General features: G+C 39.0%; 1 protein-coding gene across 6 annotated transcripts in view; it reads right to left on the minus strand.

Annotated features, from left to right (window-relative positions):
* Window positions 1-18,539, minus strand: part of znf438 (zinc finger protein 438) — a 269,715-nt gene that overhangs the window by 42,429 nt on the left and 208,747 nt on the right. For 5 of the 6 annotated variants that reach the window (XR_010017441.1, XM_063044329.1, XM_063044331.1 and 2 more), the window contains one exon: window positions 11,158-11,243. The exons of the other annotated variant lie outside the window; for it this stretch is intronic. Coding sequence is in view for 4 of the 5 variants with exons in the window: in XM_063044329.1 (XP_062900399.1) it covers window positions 11,158-11,243 (86 nt within the window). In the remaining variant the exon portion in view is untranslated. The remainder of the gene's footprint in view (window positions 1-11,157; window positions 11,244-18,539) is intronic. 6 annotated transcript variants of the gene reach the window in all.

Consider the following 18,539-nt stretch of genomic DNA (forward strand, 5'->3'; position numbering starts at 1 on the left):
AGTGACAAAAATCACTGCATTTTGAACATGGTTTAAAAAATTAAGGCAAAGAAGAAGGAAGAAAATAAGTTATCAAGGAATATTCTAGAAGAATGCAGGGGGTCATGACAGCACACATTTTAATTGTTAATTTTATTTTAAGTTATAACAGCAAAACAAGAAATTGTAAAGAATTCATATTTGATCTGTCACACTCAGTGAGAAGAAAAACTGAAGTGGAAAAGGGGGGGTTGCTGAGCATGGAGAATAAAGAAAACTAATGAAAGGAATTTGGAATGGCTTGTTTCCTATGTAGTTAGCACCTTTGGACGATCAGTTGCAGAGGAGTCCGTCCTGTGGGCTGCATTTTCATCGCACTTCAAGTTACAGTGGTCCATAAACCTCACTTTTATTTGTGCTTTTGGATACAGGTATGGATAAGTAAAATAAGAAGGTGGTCATTCATGAAAAGCATTTGCCACTGAACAGAAAGCAAAGGAAATAACCCAACAGCAGTTGTTAAATGATAAAATGATTGAGATCGCCTACAGAGAGGAGGTGGAAGAGCTCGAGGCCTGATGCCAGGCAAATAACCTCTTCCTCACTGTCAACCACTCTCATCCCTCTTTATATCGGTGGCACAGCAATGGAAACTGCAAGCAGTTTCAAAATCCTGGGAGTGAACATCCCATACAATTTCTCACAGTCTCAGAACACGTCCTACACAATCAAGAAAGTTCACCAATGTCTACTTCCCGAGAAGGCTGAAGAGCACTGGATGCTGCACATCTGTATTCACGTTCTTCTCTTGACGCACAGTAATATGCCACATCACTGCACGGCACAAAAACTGCATTGAGGCGGACAGGAACGCTCTAACAAAGGTAGTCAGAACCGCCTAATGCATTACCGGCACCAACCTACCCAACATCAAAAACAAACATACAGAAAGGTGCTGGACAAAGGCCAAGACATGAAGAATCCCTCCCATGCTGCTCGTGGGAGTTTGTCCCACTCCCATTGGGGAGAAAGCTATGCAGCATCAATGCCAGGACCACAAGAGTCAAAAACACTTACTTTCCCCAAGCAGTAAGGCTGATCAACACCTCTACCCACTAACCCAACACACCACAAACCCCACCACTGCTACTTTATCATTTCCTGTCAGAGTCACCTTATGTACAATCACTTTTGTGCCTAGCATTACCTTATGGACATTTAATCAATGTATGTATATGTTATCTTATGCATATTATTTTTATTGCATTTTTATTATGGTGTTGTTTATCTTATTGTATTTTTTGTGTGTACTGCTTCAACTACTGCACAGAGTCTTGTCATCTTCAGAAGTTTTCGGATGACTCTGCCATAGTTGGATGCATCAGCATGGGAGATGAGGTTGAGTACAGAGCTACTGTAGGAAACTTTGTCACATGGTGTGAGCAGAATTATCTGCAGCTTAATGTGAAAAAGACTAAGGAGCTGGTGGTAGACCTGAGGAGAGCTAAGGTACCGGTGACCCCTGTTTCCATCCAGGAGGTCAGTGTGGACATGGTGGAGGATTACAAATACCTGGGGATACAAATTGACAATAAACTGGACTGGTCAAAGAACACTGAGGCTGTCTACAAGAAGGGTCAGAGCCGTCTCTACTTCCCGAGGAGACTGAGGTCCTTTAACATCTGCCGGACGATGCTGAGGATGTTCTACGAGTCTGTGGTGGCCAGTGCTATCATGTTTGCTGTTGTGTGCTGGGGCAGCGGGCTGAGGGTAGCAGACACCAAAAGAATCAACAAACTTATTCGTAAGGCCAGTGATGTTGTGGGGATGGAACTGGACTCTCTCACGGTGGTGTCTGAAAAGAGGATGCTGTCTAAGTTGCATGCCATCTTGGTCAATGTCTCCCATCCACTACGTAATGTACTGGGTGGGCACAGGAGTACATTCAGCCAGAGACTCATTCCACCGAGATGTAGCACAGAGCATCATAGGAAGTCATGCCTGCCTGTGGCCATCAAACTTTACAACTCCTCCCTTGGAGGGTCAGACACCCTGTGCTGATAGGCTGGTCCTGGACTTATTTCATAATTTCCTGGCATAATTTACATATTACTATTTAACTATTTATGGTTCTATTACTATTTATTATTTATGGTGCAACTGTAACAAAAACCAATTTCCCCTGGGATCAGTAAAGTATGACTATGCCTATAACTACTATAATGACATTAAACAATCTTGAAGGCACTGAATTGATTCACAGGTTCATTTAACTTTAATTCTTGTCCTTTCCCAAACCAATGAAAGTATAATTAAAAAAATCAAAAAAGTGAGGGGACCGCACATTACAGCAAAAATTCCCACACCTGCACCTTTCTCCACTAAGTTTGTCTCAGCAACTACTGGTATTATTTTATTTAGAGATTCCGCGAAGTAACAGGCTGTTCTGGCCCAAGGAGCCCACACCATCCAAAATTATACCTATTGAACTACTAATTTGTACATCTTGGGATGTGGGAGGAAATCCACACAGTCATGGGGAACGTATAAACTCCTTACAGACACGGTAGAATTGAACCCATGTCAATGGCACTGTAATAGTGTTACACTAATTACTACACTTCCATGCTGCTCTATTATGTCTACTCCAAGTGGAGCTACTTGAAGCCCAGGTTCCAAAAGAAGGACAAAAGTTCTGATCTTCTGAACTACAAAACTAGAGGAATGTTGTAACATATTTTACTTAACCTTTATACATCACTAATTCCTGAAGCAAGAATAGCAGCTTCCAGGTTTTCCCCACAATATTGTTGTTTAGCCAAAAGATTTTTAAAAATCTATTTATTGAGATACAGCGTGGAATAGGCCCTTCGAAACACACCGCCCAGCAATCCCCTGATTTAATCATAGCCTAATCACAGGACAATTTACAATGCCCAATTCACCTACCAACCGGTACATCTCTGGGACTGTGGGAGGAAACAGAAGCACCTGGAGGAAACCCACATGGTCAGAAGGGGAACGTACAACCTCCTTACAGGCAGCGGCGGGAATTGAACCTGGGTCACCTGTACAGTAATGGGTTGTGCTAACTACTATGCCACCCTCAAGCATCTCTAAAGATCTAGCTGATTTTCAGACCCTAGTGGCTATCTAGTTTTTGCATAGCTTCACTCATTATTTGACAGTAAATTGTTATGCCAGATTCTGTTGATTTTTGACACCCCCTTCCTCTCCTTCTAGTCCTGTATACAGAGAAAGATATTTTCCTTCATGCCTCTCATATTGATTATGCAAGTTATAACAAAATGATGTTGTGCACCCAGGAGAGAAAGCCATACAATTACTTCTAGTGTAATGTTGCTTGTGTGATGGTTAAAATTGTCAAATTGACTTCAGCAATTCTCAGTTATTCTTTTACTCTGCATTCATGGAAATTTTCTGATGTATATTATTTATTTATTGTTGTTAAATCATATGGTTTAATATGTAAAATGAATATAACCTACCATCATTTATCCAGTTTGGCTGGTATGTGGCACCTATCTACAACAGTATGGCCATCCCTTAACTGTTTTCTGAAATGGCCAAGTAAGCTAGCCTAGTTTGGATATATGAGAGATAGTCAACAAATGCCAGCCTGGTCATCTACATCTTTATTTATATATAAATAAAGGATTCCTGTGTATTTATTGCATCACCATTTTGTAATCCTGATTACTTATAATTAAAGCCAATGATTTACAATAAATCACACTCTGTTATGCAAATAATTTATCAATATCACTGTGACCACCATTCATTGTTTCATTAACCTCATAGTTTTCTGAATCCTTCAGCCAGTATGGCAAACTTACCAGGGTATGCCTCCTGAGGGAAAACCAGAAAATACTTTAAATACTGTTTTGATGAAATGCTAACTCTGTTTCCATCTCCACTGAAGCTGCTTGATCTGTTGATTATCTCCGACATTTCCAAATTATAGTTCAGATATGCAGCAACTGCAGTACTTATCTGTTGACTTACTTTTTTCTCATCCCTCCCTTATAACTTACCACAGATAAGTATAAATCTAAACAAAAAAGAATGGGGTGTCTGGAATGGGCTGGGGGGGGGGGGGAGGGCTACTGCACAGGACCAAAAGAAGCTACAGAAAGTTGTAAAATTAGTCAGCTCCACTTGGCTACTAGCCTCCATAGTATCATGCCACCTTCAAGAAGCAGTACCTCAGAATGGGTGTGTCCATTATTAAGGACCCCCATCACCCAAGGCATAAGACCATAAGATACAGAGCAGAATTAGGTCATTTGGCCCATTGAGTCTGCTCTGCCATTTCATTATGGCTGATCATGCCCCCTGTTCATTGTCGCCATCAAGAAGGTACAGAAGCCTTAAAACACACACTCAGCGATTCAGGAACAGCTTCTTCCCCTCTGCCATATGGACAATGAATCCATGAACACTACCTCACTTTTATACACACACACACTTACTGTAATTAATCTACTTCTTTTTTCTTTCTATATTATGTATCATATTGGACTGCTGCTGCTAAGTTAACAAATTTCACAACACATGCCGGTGATAATAAACCTGATTCTGATCTTCACTCACCCTGGAATATCCCGACAGCAAAGATGCATACATGAGGATGCACTTTATCGACTACAGCTCAGTATTTAATACCATCATCCCTTCAAAGCTAATCAATAAGCTTCAAGACCTTGGCCTCAATGCCTCCTTGTGCAATTGGATCTTCACTTGCAGATTCCAGTCAGTTTGGATTAGCAACAACATCTCCTTCACAATCTCCATCAGCACAGGCGCACCACAAGGCTGTGCAGTTAGCTGCCTGTTCTACTCACTTTACACTTATAACTGTGTGGTTAAGTATGCTCCAATGCCATACACAAGCTTGCTGATGAAGCCACTGTTGGAGGCCAAGTCAGATGTGGTGACAAATCAGCATATAGGAGGGAGATTGAGGGTCTGGCTAAGTGGTGCCATGGCAACAGCCTTCTGCTTGGTGTTGGCAAGACTTCAGCAGAGGAACCCTGAGGTCCAGGAGCCAGTCTTCATCGGAGGATCAGAGGTGGAGAAGGTCAGCAACTTTAAATTCCTCAGTGTTATTATTTCTCAGGTCCTGCCCTGGGTTCAACATGTAATTGCAAAGAAGGCACGGAAGCACTTCTACTTCCCTTAGGATTTTGCGAAGACATGGCATGACATCTAAAACCTTGATAAACTTTATAGATGTGCACTGGAGAGTTTATCTTCTGGCTCCTGGTATGGAAGCACCAACACCCTTGAAAGGAGGATCCTACAGGAAGTGGAGAGTGCAGCCCGGTTCACCATGGATGGAGCCATCCCCACCATTGAGCACATCTACATGTTGTTTTTGCACGAAAGCAAGGGACCCAAGACAAGCTCTCTTTTCGTTGTTGTCATCATCAGGAAGATGATGCAGGAGCCTCAATACCCTCACCACCCAACTTCAGGAATGGTTGTTACCCCTCAACTATTAGGCTGTTGAACCAAAGGAAATAACTTCACTTGCCGTATCATTGAAATGTTCTCACAACCCAAGACTCACTTTCAAAGACTCTTCATTTTGTGTTTTTGATATTTATTGCTTGCTTGTTTGTTTGTTTGTTTGTTTATTTATTTATTTATGTTGCCTTTTCATATTTAATGAACAAAAGACAAATGGTCTTTCATTGACTGTATTATGCTTATTGCTCAAGTATGCCCGCAAGAACATAAATCTCAGGGTTGCATACAGCGACACATGTTTGATAATAAATTTACTTTGAACATTGAACTTTAGGTAAATTGGTTAATTAGTGTCACATGTACCAAGGTATAGTGCAAAAGATGTCTTGCATACTGTTCATACAGATATTTCATTATCGTGGTACATTGAGGTAGTAAAACAACAACAGAGTGGAGAATAAAGTGTTAACATTACAGATAAAGTGCATACAATTTGAGTGGAGCTAACAAATAAGGTATAGAAAACACTGTTGGGAATTGCATGCAGGATCCCAAACAGAAAAGCTAATACAGGCAATACAACAACAGCTCAGGAAAATAGAGATAAATGTCACATTGAGATTTTACTCTCTGTACATACAGGGAAAGTCAAATGAGTAGTAGTAATGTAAAGATAAATTTATAGAGTATCCAGGAGATGGTCTTCTCAATCAATATTTTGTACAACCAACAAAGGAACTGGCTATTTTAGATTTAATACTGTGCAAAGAAAGAAGGTGAATTGACAATCTGGTGGTTAAGGAGTCTTTGGGGAACACTGATTTAAGATTTGAGTACATGATTAAAAATGTCTTGCTACAACTATATCACACCTCAGTGCAATTTGGAATACCGTATGCAGGTCTGGTGGTCTAGTCCCAAAATAGGATATACTCATGATACAGCACACACCAACGGCATATCAAGTTGGTCTAAGAGACGTAGGGTGTTTGTTCATAGAGGAATAATAAGTAAACTAACCACGTACTCACTCAGAAGGGTGAGAGGTAATATCAACAAAACACTCAAAACTCTTGCAGGGCTTAACAAGATAGATGCATCTTAACAAGATTCTGCTTCTCCTGGTTGGTCTGTTTAGAACCAGGAGTCACCATCACAAAGTAAGGGTTTGGCCATTCAGGACAGAGAATGAGACAATGATTCCTCACTCAGAGGGCAGTAAATCTTTGAAATTTCTACTCACAGAGAGCTGTGGAGATTCAGTATATTCATGGTACAGATCAATAGATTTTTGGATATTGACAGTTTGAAGTAATAAGGGATTAGTGCAGAAAAGTAGTGCAGAGTAAAGGATCAGCACAAAAGACAGATAGACACCTGTTGCTTCTGGTTCTTATGTTATTATTTACTGGTAATATGCCACAATTTCAGAATCAATCTCTTTAGGAGATAACCTGAAGTGACGTGACCATCACAGTTCAGGCATTTGTAGAAGTGCTGAGGAACCCAAGATAGATAATTGAAAAGAAAATATTAAATCTTCCTGAATATCGATACTTTAGATGGCATTTCTACAAGTCAGATTGCAGATATTATGATTAAGAAAACAGCCAAGCCACAGAATCTGAAGCTAAGTATTGAGGTCTCTCTCTATCCTCCCTATCTCTTGCATTCCCATCACGTATTTCTTAGAAGCACACCCTCTAATTATACAGAAGCTTTAATCCATAAGTAATACAATAATTGAGTATCTAGTTAACTTTGTCGGTCCTCGCTCCATTCTGGTGCCACACAGTCCTTAGATATCCATTCAAAGAGTTAAAGTACAAGAGAAACAGGGAATAATAAGGTTGACTAGCCTTTACCAACAAAGATAACAATTCTCCTTTGACAAAGATGACAAATAAAAAAATTCCAATCCATTCAGGAGGATTAGAGCCACACAGCCAGAGAGCATGGAAATAGGCCATTCAGTCCAACTCATCCATGCAAACCAAGATACCCATGTAAGCTAGACCCTTTTCCCATTTTGACCCATATCCTGCTTTGGTCAGATATTTAAAAATTATACAATTACTCCACGAACCACATGGCCAATGTCTACCCCAAGTTCATAAATGTGGGGCCCAAACTAAGAAAGTCTGGAGTGTGAAAATGAGATCATCATTCACAAAAAAACAAACCAGGCAAACAACAAAAAAATCTGGAAACAATTCTTTACCATCCTACATTCTACCATCTTTGCCAGGTGAACACTCTAGTGGACACAGTCAGAGTAAACATTTAAGCACTCACCTAAAGTTATACCTTTTGGAGAGTGGCCAAGGATATCTTGACCAATATTAATGTCTCCTCTGATTCACATCTCTGAATACCAGGCCAGTTGCTCTGTTCCCAATAATGCAAATTCATTTGAAATGTGTGGGGCCCAAAATTATCAAGGCCAGCTAAAACAAGATACAGCTCTGATCCCCAACCCCATTCCCAAGGAAAAATTCTCCTTCTTCCAACACAAACACATGAAAGGTAAAGCAGAAATCAAACTGGGAAAATTTTCATCAAGAATGCATTAATGTAGATAAGACGATACAAATCTGACTCGCAGGTACATAGCAAGTGTAACCCAACACAAAGTAGCACTTAGAAAAACGCTAACTCCATGTGATATTGATTCCTCCCATGACTCCGTAATCATCTTAGATCTGAAGCACATTAAATAACTGCATATTTTTCAGAATTAGATCAACAATGTACTTCAGTAAATATTTGATTGGAAAATGCACCATTATCCTTTGAACTAAAATTTCCTCCTTTTTACCAAAATTCTTAACAAGTTTTAATTGTAAATAATGTTGATATTCCATCAGCTATTTATAAAATGTCAGCAGTGTTTCAAAGCCAAGTTAAAATATATTTATATGTTGCTTCATTATATGTTGTACTTTTTAAACAATGATGAAGGCTAATAAATATTAAAAGTCCAGTTATATATGAATTTGCTCATGATGCTTGCTGGTGCACATCAACACAAAAATATATCATGGAAGATAATAAAATTAGCAAGGTGAAAGTCTTATCTTAATCCCTTCAAGTCAGCCGTGTTACACCAGACTCCATTCATAACGAAGAGGTAAATTATTCTGGTCAAATTCCCTAAACACAGCAGGAAATGTCCATTGTTCCAATCACATTTTATAGCTATTAAACATCCCTCTTTATCAATTACCTACTTATTAAAGATAACAGAAGATAACCATTACTTAGTTTTGTCAGCGATTAATAGCACAGTGCTGACAAACTACTCTCCCTTTCTCATTGAATGACTATCATGCAAACCATCTGCAATGTTAACATCTGTTGGTGGTCTCTTGGGCAGATGTTTTAGTCTTGCTTTCTTGTCACTGACCATAGTGACATTATTGTAACAGATGTATACAATAAAAAAAGTGCTCATTCCCATGGTGAATTATCCAGGACTGTTTACTATCATTTTGCATAAGCAAAGAGGTGCACCTGCACATTATGGTAATGATATAAAGGAGGGGCAAGCATTGCTCTCAAGAACCTCAATTACACGGGCATTTGGAACTGGATCCAAGATGGATTTTTAATCAGCAGCTATTATTCTGTACACCACAAATTACATAAGCTAACAAAATGTATAGGAAAAATACTGGAAATCAGGAAAACAGAAATGTATAATCTGGATGAATATTATGATGCCCTTTCACAAGAATGTAATAGGTTAGAGCATCAGTAACACAAGAAATTTGTCCAAATGCTGGAAATGCAGAATAATGCATCCAAAATGCTGGAAGAACTCAGCAGGTCAGGCAGCATCTAAGGGAATGAATAAACAGTCGACATTTCGGGCTGAGACCATTCATTGGTCCTGATGAAGGGTCTTGGCTGAAATGTCAGCTATTTATTTATTTCCTGCGAGATTCTGTGTTGCATTTCAAGGCCCCCCAAAATATTTCTTCATTTGTTGAGATCACTATCACAGCCATGGGGCTCAGTGAAAGCCATAAGTGGAGTAGGCATTGATAGTGCAACCCTGCTATCAGAGATCTGAATGATGAATTCTACCCACCTGTGAACTAAAGCTTTTCTCTTTGGAGTGAAGGAGGATGAGAAGGCAACTTGATAGGAGGTACACAGGTTGTTGAGGGACATAAGTAGAATGGACAGCCAATGCCTTTTCCCCGGGGCGGAAATGGCTAATACAAGAGAGCATAATTTTAAGGCGATTGGAGGAAAGTATAGGGGAGATGCCAGAGATTTTTCTAAAACAGAATGTTGTGGGTGTGTGGAACACACTGCCAGAGGTGATGGTGTAGGCAGATACATTGAAAACATTTAAGAGACTAGTAGATACATGAGTGAAAGAGAAATTGAAGGCTATGCAGGAGGGAAGCATTAGATTGATCTTGCAGTAGGTTAAAAGGTTGCCATAACATTGTGGGCCGGAGGGCCTGTACTGTGCTGTAATATTGAATGTCCTATATATGTCACTAAAGACAGTAATCATAATGGGCATGAAACACTTTTTCACAATGAACATTCACCTCACGCCAAATATTAATATAACATCATGTTGAATCACTGTAGGGTATGTCCTAGGTCTAAAAATATATTCATAGTGTTTCAGAGGTCTGCTGGTAGGATGGAGAAAAATAGACAGATACAGAGAAAATAAAAATCTAATGAAAGAGACCAGAAAAAATGCACAAAAGAGTTCCAGAAAAAAAAGCAAAGGGATGCAGAATACTAAGCGATGCTGAGTAGTTGAAAGCATTCTCAAAGAATAACAAAAAAGAAAACACACAAGCAAAGATCCAACAGTAGGACATCTGGCGGCTTCATTGTGGTTACATTATGAAAGTCAACATTATTGATGTGTTTGGATTTGCAAGCAATGAGTCAACCTGGATTTACATCCAAAATTATCAAGCATTTGGTCATCAAATTCATGTATTTAGATGTTTGCATGTAATACTGGAAGGAATTTTGACCTGAGCAGTGAGATAAATGCATAATTAAAAGGAAGCAGAGTACTTCAAATATAAATCTGACATATAAAATTAAGTATTGCAACAACATTGAGTGCTTCACTCAAATTTGAACTCAGCATAAACTCAACACAGTTTAAAGCCATTTCTTCCTGGTTTGCAGACTTCAGGCTTTGGTCAGAAAGATTAACAATGGCTAATTGTAAGCATCACCACCCACTGATGAACAAATCTGAATGTGATACACAGCTCCATACATTAGCATTTAACAAAATGACAGGCAACATTGTTTGCAGTCTCTGAAAGAATCTTGTAATTTGGTTGCTCCAGCTTCTCATGACATTTTCATTCTTATAAAACTTTATACCAGTTCTTGTAGCTATTGTGCAAGCAAAAGACTGGCAAACTTTGCCATAACTTCTAATCATAATACAACTGCCAAAAGATAAAAATAGACCATTATACAGGACTGGATAGAGAATATAGTTTCAACAACCAAAAGGCAAAGCGAGAAGCAAGTAATTAGAGTAATAGAGTCATAGAACAATACAACACAGAAACAGGTCCATAATTAACTCACAGAAATTAAACTACAATCACTTTTGTAAGTGAAAAATACATACTTCATCTTATTTCTATTAATTAGTCTATCTATTGTCAGATAATACTTTACCAGGGTACTTTGATGAATCATAGATAAAATCTTGCATCTGCCCACAGGTTGATTTTTTGCTGTTGTCTACACTGCCTGCTTCATTCCTGTAACAAATGAGGGTTGGAAGATGTTGGAAATTGCAAAAGGATTTATAGGAAGAACAAAAACATAATATATTTAGAAACATGTATCACTGGTATTTTGCGTCTCTTTCTTTCAGTCAAGCAATTATTTTTTAATTGGTCCCCATCGTATAATTCAAAAGCAATATGGCATAGCTCACATGGCAGAACATTTATTTCTCATCCCAATCATAAAAGAGGACCACAGCCCCAAAAGAATAAATAGGAGTTGTTCAAACACAAGTTATAAAAGGTGTCATTGGGAAGAGAGAATGAATTATTAAGTTATGTATGCACTCATTAATTACAATGAGTTTACCACCACTAGTTAGTTAAGTCTTATTCCAACATTGTAGTTGTACATTAATCAATGATAGAAACTTATTTTCAGTCACTTACACAACACTGTTGTACATTGTTGTCCACGTGTGAAATACACTTCATTTAAGTTAAATAGAATGAATTGCTGAATGAGGGCAAAACATTAATTTAAAGAAAATTAATTTCAAACAACAGATTTTAGCCTACTTCATAGTAAGGTTTTAACAAAAAGCACCATGTTTACCCACTTATTCAACCTAATGAGGAACTATGGCATAGTTCAACAACTGGCCAAGTAACCGAAGAGTTCGATCTAATAATCCAAGGAAATGCAAATTGAAAGCTTAGTTTGAGAATTAAATTCAGTTTAGAAGATAAAATGGAACACAAATCTTTTCATCATGAAAGAACAATTTGTTGTTTTCTGAGAGGAAAATTATTATATATTGCTCCACATTTTACAGTCTCTTCCACCCCTAGACCTTTAGAACTGCACTCATCAAATTCTGGCATCTTGTTCATCTCCAGAAGTTATGTGTTCCATCACTGCTTTACATATATCCACTACAAATTTCTCCCCAAATTGTTCTGCTTTTGAGATACTTCTTAAAAACATTAACTTTGACCAAGCATTTGGTCAAATGTCCTGATATATGTTTGAAGCTTGATGTCAAATTAGGTTTGGCAAGTAACACTGGTGTTTTACCATAACTAGAAAGCTCGTTTAATACAAACATAAAAGGTCACATAAGAAATATTGCAGTAACCCCAATATCCCTCAACTCTGTTGATATCTAAAAATCCACCTATACCAGTCTACAATATACTGAGTCTCCAAAGCCTTTGTGATTAATTACAAATTTCACCGCCCTTTTCATCTCACTGCCCTGAAAGACCTACCCCTTTTTGAGAGGCTGTGGACCAAGGTTCTAGACATCTATCCACATTTTTTTTCCCTACCCTCTCAACTTTTCTGAAACTCAATAAGATCATTTTTCATTCTGTAAACTCAGTCTTCTTAATCACTTCTCATGACAAGCCGACCTTCCCACCTATTGTTCCTTATATGGGGAGAAGAGACTTTTCCACAAAATACTCTGCAGATGCTGGGGTCAAAGCAACACTCACAACACACTGGAGCAACTCAGCAGGTCGGACAGCATCTGTGGAAACGATCAGTCAACGTTTTGGTCAGTCCTGACGAAGGGTTCCGGCCCGAAACGTTGACTGATCGTTTCCACGGATGCTGCCCAATCTGCTGAGTTCCTCCAGCGTGTTGTGAGACCTTTACACAATATTCCAAAACGCTGTCTTACTAGGGTCCGATATAATTGGAGCTGGATATCTCAACTCTTGTGCTAAAGTCTTCTGGCAATATAGTTCAACAGACCATTTGCTTTCTTAATTGCTTGCTGTATCCGCATGTCATCTGCTTGTGCTTGGTGCACCAGGATACCCAGGCCCACGAAATATCCAACAACTCTGAAACTCTGATTAAGACATACTCTGTATTTTTAACCTGTTCTTCCACATTACCTTTCATGTGTGAAGCCTCCTTATATCTGTTGAATACCCTGCACTGCCCTCTAATTTTGCATTAAAAATTTGCATATAGAACAAGATACTTCTAGCTTTTGTGATCATATTCTGTGCCTGCCTAAAATTCCCAGTCTGAAAGAAAATACCATATTCTATAAATGCCAATTGTTATTTTAGTAAAGAAGCAATCATCTTAACTGTACCCTCACAATTCACTGAACTACTCAAGTAGTAAGAGCAATTTAATTAAACATGTATACATCAATCCTTGCTTGAGTCATGCAGGAAAACTATGAACATTTGAACTCCAAATCATGAATATGAAGTAAAAAAAAAAGAGGACCTTAAAAGATTATTAGAATAATACAATAAGTAAAATGTAATACCTCAGTGCAAAGACCGAATAGAAAAGATATCCATTAGATAGAAGCCTTTAAATAATGAAAGGGTTAAATAAGGTGAAGCTATAAAGGGTGTTTTCATTTGCAGACAAGAACAGAACTATGGGTTCTGCAAACAAGATAGATGCTTAAAAAGTTATTTTAAAAGTTGGAAAAGAAAGCCAAGATCCAATTTAGTCAAAGACCTTTCCCCAGAAGATGGTTAGAACTTATTACATCAAAAAACGGGTTTTACTCTGCAAAGATAAAAATACCCAGATGGGAATTAAATACATCCAGCCATACATGTGCCACCCCACCACGGGTTATAAATTTCAATGGGAAATAGAAAAAGCATGAATTAAGGGCAATGTTACAATAGTCATGGGGGTTTCAAAGTTCAGGTAGATTGGGAAAATCAGGTTCGCACTGGATCCCAAGAGAGGGAATTTGTAGATTGCCCATGAAATGGCTTTTTAGAGCAGCTTGTGGTTAAGCCCAGTAGGGGAAAGCCAATTCTGGACTGGGTCCAGTATAATGAACCAGATTTGATTAGAGAACTTAAGATAAAGGAACCCTTAGGAGGCAGTGATCATAGTGTGATAGAATTCACCCTGCAATTTGAGAGGGAGAAGATAAAGTCAGATGTATCATATTAGTTCAAGACTTCAGGATTGTTTGTCATTTCCTGTACACAAGTGTATGGAGAACAAAATAATTGTTATCCTAGATCTGATGCAACACAAAAAACAAACACAATAATAATTTTTTAAAAACACAACATAAGATAGCTTATATTCACAGATGACTGTATGTCCATAGAGTGAAGATGGGCTGTACGTCAGATGAGTGACAGGAAATAATGATGTAGTGACAGGAAATAATGATGGGTTAGTGGGTGGAGGTGCTGATTAGTGTCACTGCTTGGGGAAAGTAAGGATTTTTGAGTCCGGTGGCCCTGGCGTGGATGCTATGTAGCCTCCTTCCTGATGGGAGTGGGACAAACAGTGCATGAACAGGGTTAATGGGATCCTTCCTGATATCCTTTTCCAGCACTATTCTGTACACTGTCTTTGATGGCAGGTAGGCTGGTTCCAGGGATGCGTTGGGCAGTTTTGACTACACGCTATAGTTTTCCAACCAAGCAGTGATGCAGTTTGTTAGGATGCTCTCTACAGTGCATCTGTAGAATGACACGAGAATGTTGAAGCTTGGTGAATTATTTTGACTGTGTAGGATGTGTTCTGGGACTATGAGAGATTTTGTGTGATGTGCACTCCCAGGAGTTTAAAACAGGTTGCAGTTTCCACTGCTTACCGCAGTGGAGTAAAGGGAAATACGGAGGCATGAGAGAGGAGCTGGACAAAGTTGATTGGAAGGGGACACTAGCAGGGATGACAGCAGACAGCAATGTCTGGAGTTTCTGGGGGCAATTCGAAAAGTGCAGGATAGATACAGCCCAAAGAAGAAGGGACAATGAGGCAACCATCGCTGTCAAGAGAAGTCAAAGACTGCATAAAAGCAAAAGCGAAGGCATAGAACAGAAAAAAGTGGGGAAGTTCGAGGATTGGAAAGCATTTAAAAACAGAAGGGAACTAAAGAAACCATAAGGAGAGAAAAGATGAAAGATGAACGATGAAGGTAAGCTAGCCAATAATATACAAGAGTATACCAAAAGTTTTTTTTTCGACAAATAAAGAGAAGTCAGAGTGGATATTGGACCACTAGAAAGTGACACTGTAGAGGTAGTAACAGGGACAAAGAAATGCATATTTTGCATCAGTCCTCACTGTGGAAGAAATTAGCAGTATGCCAGAAATTCGAGAGTGTCAGGGGGCAGAAATAAGTGCAGTTACAATTACTAAGGAAAAGGTGCTTGGGAAGCTGAAAGGTCTGAAGGTGGATAAGTCATCTGGACCAGATGGACTATACAGCAGGGTTCTGAAAAATGTAGCTGAAGAGATTATGAAGGCATTAGTTGCAATCTTTCAAGTATCACTGGATTCTGGATTGGTTCCAGAGGACTGGAAAACTGCAAATGTCACTCCACTCTTTAAGAAGGGAGGGGGCAGAAGAAAGGAAATTATAGTTCGCTCAACTTCAGTGGTTGGGAAGATGTTGGAGGCCATTATTAAGGAAGAATTTCGGGATACTTGGAAGCACATGATAAAATAGGCCAAAGTCAGCATGGTTTCTTGAAGGAAAAATCTTGCCTGACAAATCTGTTGGAATTATTTGAGGAAATAACAGGCAGGATAGATAAAGGAGACACAGTGAATATTGTTTACTTGGCTTTTCAGAAGGCCTTTGACAAGGTGCCACACATGAGGCTACTTAACAAGCTACGACCCCATGGTATTACAGGAAAGACACTAGCATGGATAGATGATTGACTGACTAGCAGGAGGCAAACAGTGGGAATAAAGGGTGACTAGCAGAGTTCCGCAGGGGTCGGTACAGGGACTGCTTCTTTTCATGTTACATGTCAATGATCTAGATGACGGACTTGGTGGTTTTGTGTCGAAGTTTGCAGATGACACAAAGATAGCTGGAGGGTATGTAGTATTGAGGAAGCAGGGGGTCTGCAGAAGGACTTGGGCAGATTGAGTCAATGGGCAAAGAAGTGGCAGATGGAATATAGTGTCGAGAAGTGTATGGTCATGCCATTTGGTAAAAGGAATAAAGGTGTGTAGACTATTTTCTAAACAGGAAGAAAATTTACAGGTGCAAAGGTACTTGGGAGTCCTTGTGCCAGATTCCCTAAATGTTAACTTGAATTTTCAGTTGGCAGTAAGAAAGGCAAATGCAATGTTAGCATTCATTTTGAGAGGACTAGAATATAAGAGTAAGGATATGATGCTAAAGTTTTATAAGGCATAAGTCAGACCACACTTCATTGTAAGCGGTTTTGGGCCCCTTATTTAAGAAAGGAGGTACTGGTGTTGGACAATGTCCAGAGAGATTCATGAGAATGATTCTGGGAATGAAAGCGTTAATGTAGGAGGAATGTTTGATGGCTCAGGGCCTGTACTTGCTGGAGTTTACAACTTTGGGGGGCGGGGGGGAATCTCTTTGAAACCTATCGAATATTGAAAAGCCTAGATCGCGTGGATGTGGAGAGGATGTTACCCATAATGACATAGTGGATGAGTCTAGTACACAGCCTCACAATAGAGAGACGTCCACTTAGATCAGGAATGAGAAGGAATTTCTTTAGCCAGACTGTAGTGAATCTGTAGAAATCATTGCCACTGATGGCTGTGCAGACCAAGTTATTGAGTATTTTTACAGTGAAGTTTGATAGGTTTTTAGTTAATCAGGGTGTTAATGATCACAGGGAGAAGGCAAGAGAATAGGATTGAGGGGGACAATAAATCAGCCATGATGGAATGTCAGAGCAGACTTGATGAGCCGAGTGGCCTAATTCTTATGGTATCTAACAATTGAGTAATATAGCATCGAAATGCTTAAGAAGAAACTTAATGGGCACCTGAGATAAGAAGAAACAGAAGGATAGGTAAAGGAAAGATGACTTATGAAGAAATAATACATTTATGAATTGCTTAGGGTGTCTAGTCTATTCCTGAGTTTTAGATACTTCACACAAAAAAGGCGATTCTAATAAAGCCAGCATTGCCTTATTTATATGACACTGTTGATCTGGTAACTTTGAGGAAATTCTTCACAGTTCTGCTCTTCTCATCACAATGACAAAAATATTGTCCCTATAATGGTCATAACAGTTCATAACTAATTCAGCCCATTGGGTCCATGGCAGCTCTAGTAATTCCTTTAGTTCCATCCTTCCCCTTCATTAGTTCCCGTATGGATTTCTGGTAACAATTAGAAACATTATCATTTTAGCTTTGAAACAGAAACTAAGTTGTAATCAAATGTCTGCTGTTTCTATGGCAAGAGATCACTAATCGAGCAAGCCAGGAATTTTGCCTGAGCTCTTGTTGATCTGTACAGTTGCAGAGCACATTAATCATCAGCACTACAGAGGAGGTCAGATTGTTGGCCCTAGTTTATAATCAAATGCATTCACATTAAAAGAAAGGAAAAAGAAGCAACATGGTGCTGGAGTGTGGAAGGCATTGCAAGATCAGCTCATTTACCAAACAGGCTCCAAGTTCTTTCAGTACAACATTATGACACTGGTAATGAGATGTTGAAACTATTTTAAACCAGGAATCTAATACATACGAACAATTAATTAACCTCTCTAAGTGGCCAATAGAATCCGCAAATAAATGCAAACCACAGCCCTGTTCTGATGTGGGAAATGCTCCAAACTGAAAAGCTGTATTGATCAAATAATCAATTTTTAAAACATGATTGAAGGATAAACAAGGGTTGGAACACTAAGGAAAACACTCCCGATATTTCTTTGAAAGAGTGCTGTATGATCTTCTACACCCACCAGAGAAAGTGGATAAGGCTATCATTTAACATCACATCTGAAAGATAATTCATTCATACTGTAATTGTACTTCAGCTCAGACAAATTGGATTTGCCCTGCATGTAGTGAAGTCCAAGCTACAACCGCTGTATAAGTTTAATCACTGGAGGGGGGGGAAAACATTGAGGCATATACTTTGCAATAAGGCAAAGAATCTTTACTAATACTGAAGAACATTATTTATTTATTGAGATACAGCACGGAATAGGGCCTTCCAGCTGTGCCGCACAGCAAACACCAAACCCCCGATTTAACCCTAGCCTAATCACAGGACAATTTATAATGACCAATTAATCTAATAATCAGTACATCTTTGGACTGTGGGAGGAAACCAGAGCATCCGGAGAAATTCCACGGGGAGGATATACAGACACCTTACAAATAATGTCAGAATTGAACTCCGAACTCCAACGCTCTGAGCTGTAATAGCGTCATGCTAATGATCTTCGTGTGACTGAAAAACAAATCTTTCCTTTTCTTATATCGGTAGGCGTTTGGCATTTTTTTTAATGTGACATGCTGTCCGACAGGTAACCAGGTTAAAGATTTTTCACAGGAGGCATTTTGAGCACTGT

Source organism: Mobula hypostoma, chromosome 3, assembly GCF_963921235.1.
Source record: "Mobula hypostoma chromosome 3, sMobHyp1.1, whole genome shotgun sequence".
Classification (NCBI taxonomy): Eukaryota; Metazoa; Chordata; class Chondrichthyes; order Myliobatiformes; family Myliobatidae; genus Mobula; species Mobula hypostoma.